This window comes from Anneissia japonica, unplaced genomic scaffold (genome assembly GCF_011630105.1).
Source record: "Anneissia japonica isolate Jap-2015-1 unplaced genomic scaffold, ASM1163010v1 scaffold288091_len1417266_cov198, whole genome shotgun sequence".
In the NCBI taxonomy this organism is placed as follows: Eukaryota; Metazoa; Echinodermata; class Crinoidea; order Comatulida; family Comatulidae; genus Anneissia; species Anneissia japonica.
In genome coordinates, this window is record NW_022684833.1 from 661,531 (window position 1) to 673,515 (window position 11,985).

Below are 11,985 nucleotides of genomic sequence, written 5' to 3' on the forward strand. Positions count from 1 at the left end.
AAAAAATTGGTTCGTGTGGGAATTGAACACACAACCACCAGGTTTCCCGTAACATGATTAGTCTATTTTTTTTTCTAATTTGCATAATGAACTTTTCAAACATTTTTGTCTATTTAAAAAAAAGTGCGTAAGTTATGGAGATGATAACAATCAATAATCGATCATAAATTAAATTCTACATTTTTAGACAAAAAATTAAACCCTCTTGGCCCATGGCCCATTTTTTGACACCATGACCATGCATAATATTAACCTACATTGTATATATACAAAGAATTTTTTTTTGTAGGATTAGAGTTGACTAACTGGTACTTGGTGTGGTACTAGGTTTATCGCATTTATGGCTTAGGGGCCGCGGTTTACCTCCCTCCGTTTAGTCATGCTGGATCAGGAGTAGTAAATTCAGCGATCGTGGGTTCGATTCCCACACGGGGCAAGTTTTTTTTTAATTTTTTAATTTTTTTTTTTTTTTTTAAGGTTGTGGGTTCGATTCCCACATGAGCCATTTTTTTTTTTTTTTTTTTTTTTTTTTTTTTTTAGGCTGTTTAGTTGATGGTGGATAATGAATAGCAAACATGGAGGTTGTGTGTTCGATTCCCACATGAACCAATTTTGTTTTTCTTTAAGGCAGTTTAGTTGACGGTGGATAATGAATGTATTGTACTCGTTGATGACATCGGTCTGCAGCTGGACTTGTGATATGATAGTTACCTATGATCAGGTCTAGTGTTATAAATGTGCATTTTTCATTAGTCGTTATACATGTTAAAAATTGTTATTGTTAATACTGGTAATAATAAATATATATATACTGTATAATAAATATATGGCAACAATATAACAACAAAATATATATGAATAAATTATTTAATTTTTATACAGTATATGTAATATTTATGTTATTAACTACAGTATATTAAATAATATTAATGCATTCTATACAAATTAATAAACAATATCAATAAAATATAAACAAATGTAAATACTTATATACATACATACATACAAGAAATAATAATATAATATAATATATAATATTTTAGTAACATACAGTAACATATTTAAAACATTAAAATATATATAATATATATATATATATATCTTAAATTAATTACAATTACAAACCACTGCGGACAATTTTCAAGAAACTGTTTGTTCTGCTTCATATCACACTGAACTATTGAAAACTGAAGTCCAGTGAAGATGAGGGTTTTTGGGACCAATATTCTTATAAAATCAAAAATTTAAATAAAGCAGTTGGAAGAGATACCATTCCAAATTTAGGAATTTATCAACCCAAAGCATTCTTTGAATTCGAGTGTAAGCAACACTCAGCTCGTAACCATAAAAGCTAAGGTTATACAGCTTTCAGGAACCAAAAAGTTCAACACAAGAAATGGGCTAAAAATATTACACAATGTATGCTGATTGATCCATTGTGTTCAGTACAAACAACTATTTGGGAAATTTTCATTCACAAAATTAAACATCCAGATTGTAGGCAAAAATGTTTGAAATGTTCAATAAGATGTCAACTTGCAAGTGATAACAAGTTTTTAAAAATATGTTTTCTGTAATAAACCGACTTATAACTAAAATAATAGCCTTTATTGCTATCTTGTTACAAAATCGTGGATTCAGTGGATTATATAGTTTTTAATTACCCTAAATGCTCAAAAAAGCACCGCATCATGGCTCTTCTGTATATTATTACCTTTTGTGTAACTAAAGAATTTGGGTTTTAAGTACAATGTATACAGTGTTAAGATGAATAAATAACACAATGAATACACAAGTACAGTATTTCTTTTTTTTTGTATTAAAGTGTTAATTTACTATGACATTGGACCTATGATAGGCCTACTGTACTACAGGAATGCGAGATATGTAACATGGGAACGTGCATGAAAAGCGCCACACCAGTATTTCTTATTTTGAGCTCAGTAGCCACATGTACCTTTTAGGTACCTATTTTTTTAAATGTACATATACACACATAAATAGGCCTATTTACTGTAATAAGAATGAGAGAGTTTACCTGACCATTTTCAAGAGTAGGAAAACCTAGAATTTTGAAGAACTTTAAAGTCATTTAAAGACAACTCAGGAGTCTGGAAAGCTCATTTCCCGCCATCTAAGAATCAAAAACCTCCCTTTTTTTGGCGTTTTTTATGAAAAAAAGTCTGAACCCCCCCCCCCCCCAAATGTGAACCTAGATCCGTCCCTGATATTAAAGAGTTTTTCTACAGTTTTCCATAATCATTATGTATACCTGTACAACTAATTTGTATTTGATCTACTTCTTTTTTTTTTTTATCTTTACAGATGGTTAGCCCGCTTCCAGTAGACCAGTCCAAGTTGATTTTGCGAATACTTCTACATCTTATTATTGTGGAGCCCCAGGAAAAGGTGGAGGATTTTGTAGCAGAGATTATCAGTGGGATGTTACCTGATGCCCCTACTAGTACACATTCAATTGTTGATCTCGTTTTAACTGGTCAGCAGGCACAGAGAATAGTTCATCCAGATAAATTTAGGAATTTGCTTGTATTTTTTGACATTCTATTTGGCATTATAATGAAGGAGCTGGACGATTCCAAAAGGAAAGATGGAATTGAAGACTCAGATGATTCCAAAGGGATCGACGGTGTTTTATACAGGATTGTTTCATCATGTATCTCACGTTTAATCATTTTTTTAGAAAGTCTAATGAGACAGGATTTGGGGATGATAGAGGAGCAGCCTCCTAGTAAGCAACTTTTTACTGTGGAACCTCTTTTCAAGCAACATGGTATTGGGCAACCACATACCAAGAAACCGCATACCATACAGCCTCATGCTGTAAAACCATGTGCCAATATTCCAATTCAGTTTTACCAGAAACTTCAGCAACTATTAACAAGTGATGAATTGGAAAATACATTTAATTTTGGTAGCATGGCTGATAACACCACTGACGACAGTATAGGTGATCTGCATGTCTTTATGGATGACTTATTATGCTGTGTTAATAGTTGTATTGGTGCTTGCAGACAACAAGTACCTGATGCTCTTAAACCATTTAACCCTGCAGATGAAATAAATCAAGGAGAAGCAATGTTTTTAGAAAAATGTTACCAACTGTTAACTATTTGGAAAACATTTTGTAATGAACCAGAAGAAATAGAAAGAAAATGTTCACATCTTGCCATGCTTGAAACTGAGTTTCAAAAGCATTTCCAGGTGGAAGAAAAAGAAGAAAGATTAGATGGAATTTCTAAACACACACACACAGTTGAAGATGCACTCAGGACTGCCGTCTGGAGAGTGGACAATAGATTGCTTGGTTATCAAGGTACTGTAATTCATCCTTAATTTGTTCTTAGAATATTGTAATTTGTTCAGAATATATTTCTTTAGAGTAGAATTGTAGATTGATGGGTAAGATAGTGCCTTTCAAACTAAGAGCTTTCCATTTAAATCCTTTTGCAAACAGCAAGATTTTTTCTTGAAACTAAAAAAAAAACTCCAGTTCTTTAGTCTGACCTTGAGATGTAGTCTGTGTAGATCGTTACAGAGTTTATTCCATCCTGTAAGTTGGGTCTACTAATTAATCTCTGGCAAATGAATGTATAAATAAACCACAGGATCCATATCCTGTATAGACAGATATGCGATTGTGTTTGGATTCAATATTTCTATGGTCATCTTCAGGATATTTGGCAAAGCATTCCGACCAATACATAGTGAACTGTTGTTTTCCTTATTTTTTATTCTGAATTTGTTCAAACTTCTTCCAGAGAGTCTGATGTGGATAATGAAGAATTTATCATGTAATACAAATGATTTGTGGATTTCCTGCCTTGAAAGAAATGTTACCGGTTTTGGGAATTTAAAGTAAGTACAATAACTGATACCATTCCTTTAACAAAGGGTATTTTTTTACATGTACATTTTTTTAATTTTTTGAAAATTTAATACATAGAACATATGATATAAAATACATGAGACAGTAATATCGTCAGAAATCGTATAAAATAAGAGGCGGCATAGGGGTGTACACACTACTGTAAATACTAAAATAGAGGCGCCCCACCAGCTTACCTCCAACCCAACAAATTGTGGCTCAGCAAACAATTATTTGAGTAGTAAAAATCACCTCAATACCCCACCCAGCTAGTTCTCCAACTTTCCTATTTTACCACTACCCCCACCCTCCCAAATATATATTCCTAGAGATACACCACTACTGAATTATCCTGTCTCCTCACAGTATGGTGTTGCTACTATCTGTGTATTTTTATATGTAATGCAATTTTACTGATATATACAGTGGTGGATCCTCTATTCAAAATAGAAGGGGGCTAGGGAGGGGCTTTTACAGATGAAGAGTCCATCCCAGTAGAAAAAGTAATGATTATGGCACCTTTAGATGGCTGAAAATGGCACTCTCAGACTTGCATTTAAATATATTTTTCTTTTTTTTGCCATTTTCGTAAATATTTTTGAAAAATTTAAGGGAGAGTACCCAGGCCAACTGGGCCACCCTTGAATCCACCTCTGAAATTTATTAACATATAAATTGTTGTTAGGTATATTAATCCAGTTGTGTTAGCCATGCATATTGCATGTATGAGTTCTCATGGTTTGTAACACCCATAATGTTATTCTTTTCCCACAGGCTTCTCCAGTGCCTTGTTGACTGCACAATTCAACAGCAATTGCTAATTGGCGAAAGGACTCTGTCTACGATTGTAGAGAGGCTGTTGTTGGTAATAGACTAGATGATGTACTGAGATTGATTCTATATCTGTACCATCACAACCAATTCAGTTGTGATGTTATAGGTTTCATGAGATAAATTTACAATGATCTGACACAAAATCACTGGGATGCTTCAGATTTACAGTAGTAATCAGTTCACAATGATCTCATGAAATGCCACACACCACTGCAATGAATCCATAAGTTGCTATAGCAAATCAGTTTTTATGCTTTCTAATTATCTAATATTAATTAATGTTGTAAATGAAGGACTAGTTTATGTGTCTTACATCATTTAACAATTCTGATCTCAATTGAATACTGCCCTCAATTTATATCAATGAGTTTGTGGCTGATGGGGTAGTTTATATATGGTTCTATGTTGTTCCATTAAAATATCTTCACATTGACATTTTATATATTTCATGTGTAAAATACTGTATATGTAACATATTAATAAATGATTTTATCATCATCAGGTGTTATTGAAATCCTTTGAGATGGTCAGCATTGGTATTCAAAACAGGGTAAGAGATTACTTCACAGAAGAGCAGCATAAACATTTAGCTTTTTACCTGTATGAAGAGTACACAGCATTGAAGCTACCACAGCAAGTTATTGTTGCCTTCAACAGACTTGTTAATTCAAGTAATGCTAATAATGTACAAGACGTAAGTGAAAGATTGTAACCTATTTTTTAAGACATACCGTGTATAAAATCTGGAAAACCCCCAAAAATCAAATTAACACATTCAATTACTGAATATAAAAAGATCACATATTACCCATCTGGTAATTTCTTAAGATTTTGGTAATAATTTTAGCAGCAAATATGTAATGCGGCATAAAAACGTAGGTGTGCTTTGCAAAAATATATCTTCAAGGTGCAACACACTGTAGTTATTGGTGAGCCTTCTTACATCCACTATGATGTGAATGCACCTTCTCTCTGCTGCCCTCTAGAGGACATGATTTACCATACAAAATTTTATTCATTGCATAAGCATTATGACAGTATTTACAAAACTGTAGATTGAAGTATATATCAGCAAAACCGAAAGGTGTTCACCATTACAAATATATTTGATGTTAACAGTATTTGTTATTACAGTATTTTGTTATTGTTTTTGTATTAAAAAATACACTTGCAAATTACAGTACAGGGTGAGACAATGTGATACTTATAGATTTAGGGATGCAGTGTAATTATTTTTATTGTGAGACAAAAATTCTAGTATGTTACAGATCCTCTTAACCACCTGAGATAAAGCTCCACTCTATTATAGGAAGTGGAAGTACATTTTGTCTAAAAGACAACCTTCTTTGTTATGTTCACATTGATTTAATCAATAGATTCAAGAATTATTTATTTCTTAAATTTCACAGTTAAAACTGAATTTCATTGATGTTCACAAATATTTTTAAAGTTTTCCTATACTAGCTTTTAAGTATATAAATTCCCATACCATTATGCTGTATATGTAATTAATGTCTTATCCCCCTTTCAGCTACTGCAGTATGTCAGTCCAATAGCATTTCAGTCTCCGAGGCAAACAATACAAAAGGCTTTAACGGAATCTGTGAACAACGCAGGCGTTATACCATTAGTTTCCCAGGTACTTGATAAATAATAACATAAAAGAACAATAACAAATGTTAATGATAATGATGAAGATGTCAGTGACGATGATAATTATGATAATGCACAGGCTTTTAACTGTACATTTAAAAGTATTTGGATGATACAGTAATAATGAGGATTAAGGTAAAGCATGATAAGGATTTAAATATTAGAAGGATGAGTAAGATAAGGTGGAAAATGACATATTTGTATCACCATTCATCAGGTTTTTTGTTGCTAATATTACAGTAAACAAATAAACTGTAATAAACATAATATTGATTAAAAAAATAGACATGTGCACTCGTACCCCTATCCATTCTTTACCCATTAATGCCAACCCCCCCCCCCCTACCCCCCCCCCTTTCTCTTTCTGTCCAATAGCATTTCAGTCTCCGAGGCAAACAATACAAAAGGCTTTAACGGAATCTGTGAACAACGCAGGCGTTATACCATTAGTTTCCCAGGTACTTGATAAATAATAAGATAAAAGAACAATAACAAATGTTAATGATAATGATGAAGATGACATTGACGATGATAATTATGATAATGCACAGGCTTTTAACTGTACATTTAAAAGTATTTGGATGATACAGTAATAATGAGGATTAAGGTAAAGCATGATAAGCCTTTAAATATTAGAAGGATGAGTAAGATAAGGTGGAAAATGACATATTTGTATCACCATTCATCAGGTTTTTTGTTGCTAATATTACAGTAAACAAATAAACTGTAATAAACATAATATTGATTAAAAAATAGACATGTGCACTCGTACCCCTATCCATTCTTTACCCATTAATGCCAACCCCCCCCCCCCTACAGACCACTTAGTTCATCTACCAATGTCAATCTGTATTGGTTTTTTTTTTTTAGGTATTCCAAGAGATGCCATCACTGTGCTTGTACAAAGAGCATAGGAAAACGTTGACCTTTCTGTGCATAACACTTTATGATACCGCTGTGAGCCTCTCATCTAATAAGCATCAGAATAACTTTATGAATCTCACTAAAACTTTATTACAGGTATGTATTAGTCATATTCTTTGTTGTAAATATTAAAGAAATTGTTATCAATATTCGTACTAATCACTAGAGTGATGAGTAATAGGATCAGACAAGCTGTCGTGTACAGAGTTAACCTGAGGGCATGCTGTCTATTCCTATTACTGCGATATTCATAACAAGACTATATGACTGATATGTTTTGTCATTACTGTATTACATCATTTTTTTAACCATTCAAGAAATCTGATCATTTGGTACTCTGATTCTCTGTAGCCAAGTCACTTTATGAGAACACCCTGATATTCAGTACCCAAGTCATAAAACTTCAGGATGTATAGACCTAAAAATTTGACACTTTGATACTCTATACCCAAGTGGATTTATGTTAGATTGTTGCAAAAACTTGATCTTTTTTTCCAGTGTTTAACCCCAATGCCTCAGAAAAGAGGAAGCATGCATATAAATAATGGTAATAGTAAGGTGGTTTATGGAGTGTTTTTGGCGTGTGTCTTAACATCAGAAAGCACTTCACATTGTTACCTTGGTCATTGGAGGAGAATACACAATGTGCAGCCTACTGCACTACATATGGAGTATTCCTCGTCTCAAAAGAATATTGTATTCATTTATTATGTCCAATTTGCAGCCTCTCTGGTACCCATTTACTCTTCTTGGTGTTTTTTTTTATTAATTGATTCTCTATTAATTTCACACATAATATTTCATTACCTATCAGACTTGATATAATAAATTGCAAAAACATTCCTTACAGCTGTTCATTGTTCTTCCCATAAAGAGGTTTAGAGTATACTAATCAAAGTCATGGGATATTACTAGCCAAACGGTTCTCCTAAGAACCAATTAGCATCAATTGAGATTTTTAGAATTTGTGGCATAGACAAGCCAAACCAATCACTCGTCGCAAATCCTGTATTGGAGATAATGGCCAAAACATGCTGAAATGTCAAAATTTTTGAAATCTATTTTATTGCACTAAACTAACCTCTATATATCTGTACATCGTGCTATGATGTTATTTTCCTCATTTTCAATGTTAAAACAACAATTTTTAACAATTTGGTAATGGTTTCTGCCTAAGAAATGCCTAAAATCGTAAGCTTTAAAGGCTGATTTCTCAAATATTGTTCTTAAACTATCTGTATGGTTAAACTCCTGTAACTTCATAAAGAAATGTCGGATTTAAATGATTTTTTTACCGTTTGATAGCTCTCATTATACTCTATAACCCTGTATTAATAACTAAAAATTAATTTTTGCGATGAGTGACTGGTTTGGCTTGTCTTTTCCACATATGCCACATGGTGTAATGAATGCATATAATTGATATTAAAAACATTTCTATTATTTGTATTCACATTTCTTGATGGTCTTAAAACTTGTCATTTGAATCATTAGTTATTTGCTGTAAGTTAGTGACATATAGTGATTTATTATTCATACATACATTAGTTACTTGCTGTAAGTTAGTGACATATAGTGATTTATTATTCATACATACTTCCTAAGGCGAGGCTTTTTTACACCTTGTTTTGTAAACTTATTTTTTAAAAGATGTCAGAGGAGGCGGAAACAAAATCAAAATAAAATTTTATTTTCTTATTTAGCAAATGGTTTTTGCCAAAAACATCCAGACGGAAGAGAAAATAAAAATAAAATTTTATTGTTGAATGTAAACAGTGTAGTAATGGGAGGGTTAAATGCTTTAAATTAGATAGGAATATACATATCTTATTTTTGGAGATTTCAAGGCAGCTGCTGGCATAATAAAATTAAAGAAAAACTTTTATTCTTTTCTGAAATTTCTTTTTTTCGTGGCGGCGGGTGCGCTAATTGGCCAAAAATATGATTTTATTTTAATTCAAAATCATCAATTGATATGAATGTTAATAAACAAAGTGTGTTTTTTAAATTGCTTGTTTTTGTTGGTATTTTTACAGTCGTTCAAGCCTCCAAGGCAACCAAACTATCCATTCTTGAAACCAGCTGTATTATCAAGACAAGAACTCCTGGAAGTTTGCATTTATCCGAATTTATATCACCATGATAACGATTTCCATGGTGAAAACAACCATAGTCTCCAAGGTGATTGTTTCCATGGTGATTATCTCAATGGCGGTCATATCCATGGTAGTCATCTCCATGGTACCATGCGCCCTCGAATCAACTTGCTTCTAAGTCTGCAGCTGTTAAAGATTATATTGGATACATCGATAAGTGGAACCACGATTGCTAAAAGCATTGAAAGAGACCATATATTTCCAATCATGCTCTGTCTAGCTTCTTTCATTAATGAAAGCATAGTATTATGGGATGGCACTGTGGAATGTGTAAACAGAGAAGATGTTAAAGAACTGAGCAAGACACTCCTGCAAATTCTATGCAAGACTCTTAATGAAAAATGGATGGGTGAGCTTCCACTAATATTTTTTATTTTAGAATTTACTAGGGTAATACATCCAGCAGATCAAGAGGACAGATAATATTGTTATTAATTTCTAATTATTGCTGTTAATTGCTCTAAATAATGTAATGTATAATTCCATACTTCTATAGCGCATTCCGCAAAAAAGCCTCAATGCACTTTACAAAAAGAAAAGATAACAAGCAGAAAATAATTTTGACTAAGTGTACAGCAACAGATTTTTTTATCAATCACATTTGTCAATGTTTGAACAGACTTCATCAGATATTGTGAAGCACAATTTCAGATGTGTAAAGATGTGTAAACAAACAGATGTGTAAAGAAGTATACATTATCAATGTGATTCAACATTTGATAGTGGGTAGATTGACTGATTCTGAGAGAGGTATTCTATTTGGTTTTGAGAAAATTTCTGAAAATTTCGCAAGAATGAATTCTTAAAATGTGCTCTTGAATTTAAGTACCATGTTGTTTGTACAATAATACAGCCATTAATACACAAAATTAAATTGGTTTTTTTTGTATGCAGAAAGTGACAATGAAGGTATACAGTGGTTGATGTTTAAAGTGAGATCTTTTCATTGGTCAGTTGAATTGTACCTGCGCTTCTTATTGGCTGATTATTTAAGCAATAAGGTACGTACAGAATCTTATTGGCTATGCTCAGCTGAACTGATAATGGGAAAATTGTATTTATGAAAGAATAACAAAACACTCATATAGGAGAGGAGTGTCTATTTTTAAGAAGTAGAAACAAATACCGCTGGCATTCACTGTATTCAAGTATCCAAATATTATTCTGGAAGGGACATTTATTTGAAAGGTTGTATATTCAAAGTGGTGTATTTATTCAAACAATAGGGTATTCATTACTTTTTTACATATTTACAATGATTCTTAATATTTTTTAACATTTCATTTTTTAAACGTACTGTATATATTTTGTGTTTTACTTATATTTTAATGTTCATTATTTTTAAATTGTACTTGGACTTTTTATGGACAAGTCAATAAATGAGTCTTGAATCTTGAATTTGCATATATATTAATTTGTATGTACATTATTATCTAATTGTAGGATGCAGCAGCTCAGTTTTCTGTATCACATTTCTTAAACACAAAGTGGAACACCACCTACTTGAAATTAGGTAAACACTGTTAATCAAGATGATCAACATTTGCATTTATGTTAATTTCCATCTCGATAATCAGGGGACTTTTTTTGTCGTAGCAGAGGTAATAATATGTCAGGATAAATTCAATGAAAATTTCTATTTATAAAAAATTATATTATTATATTTATATTAATGTACATCATCCTCTAGATATAATGAGAATTGTTTAATTTGTATGTCTTCATTAATGTCATTCTATTTGTATATTCATTAATGTTATTCTATGTCCTTTGTGCTGTTTTGTAATTTATTGTATGTTTATTTAGTCAAGGGGGTTTAGAGGATTCTCACATCTTATGTTGGGCTTTCAGTCCATGGATGTGTCCTCTTGGCACCCTCTGGACATTGTCTGCTGCCGAATATGTAATAAATAAATAAATAAATATGAAATTTTCTTTAATCCAAACAAGTTTCATTTTTTTTTTTTTTTTCTCTCTGATAGCATCACTGTCACATGTTGGATCGATTAAAGCTTTATTTACTTAACAGAGGTGAATGTAATCTACATATTTATTTTTGCTGGTATAATTCATAGAATTGTGTTGTTTACATTTCAGATTGTCTGGAAAATGTATTGGCTTTTCTTCAGTGCTGTCAAATATCCCCTATTATTGCTGAGATTCAACTCCAGGTAATAAAAATAATAAATGTATTTTTCCCCTTGTATATTATAGTTTTTTTATAGTTGAACTATAAAAAAAATATTACAATTATAAATTAATCATTACAATATTAATATCATTAAATAGAAAATTATTGTTGGAATTATGATTAACATTGTCATTTGTATATAAAAAAATACATCAATAATTCCTAAACTAACCATATATAGGGCTATAAACATCCGATACCGTACAATGTTTTTATTGTCTCTTTATGGTTATTTTTGTATTTTATCGACAATTACTTCAATGAAATTTTTGCTCATTTTGATTTTGTTGTGTCTGTTTTTATGACTAGTTTTATTTTTGCCAGTTTCCATTTAGACTTAA

General features: G+C 31.8%; 2 protein-coding genes across 2 annotated transcripts in view; both read left to right on the forward strand.

The window, feature by feature from the left end:
* Positions 1–6,374, forward strand: part of LOC117107465 — a 9,891-nt gene extending 3,517 nt beyond the window's left edge. The window contains exons 3-7 of the mRNA XM_033249167.1: positions 2,326–3,334; positions 3,780–3,876; positions 4,661–4,751; positions 5,223–5,414; positions 6,252–6,374. Of these exons, the coding sequence (XP_033105058.1) occupies positions 2,326–3,334; positions 3,780–3,876; positions 4,661–4,751; positions 5,223–5,414; positions 6,252–6,374 (1,512 nt within the window). The remainder of the gene's footprint in view (positions 1–2,325; positions 3,335–3,779; positions 3,877–4,660; positions 4,752–5,222; positions 5,415–6,251) is intronic.
* Positions 6,375–6,742: 368 nt separating this feature from the next.
* The window catches only part of LOC117107726 (gem-associated protein 4-like), a 41,491-nt gene continuing 36,248 nt past the window's right edge, over positions 6,743–11,985 (forward strand). Inside the window, exons 1-6 of the mRNA XM_033249472.1 lie at positions 6,743–6,831; positions 7,244–7,393; positions 9,334–9,802; positions 10,348–10,454; positions 10,897–10,966; positions 11,551–11,624. Of these exons, the coding sequence (XP_033105363.1) occupies positions 7,256–7,393; positions 9,334–9,802; positions 10,348–10,454; positions 10,897–10,966; positions 11,551–11,624 (858 nt within the window). The 5' untranslated portion in view covers positions 6,743–6,831; positions 7,244–7,255. The remainder of the gene's footprint in view (positions 6,832–7,243; positions 7,394–9,333; positions 9,803–10,347; positions 10,455–10,896; positions 10,967–11,550; positions 11,625–11,985) is intronic.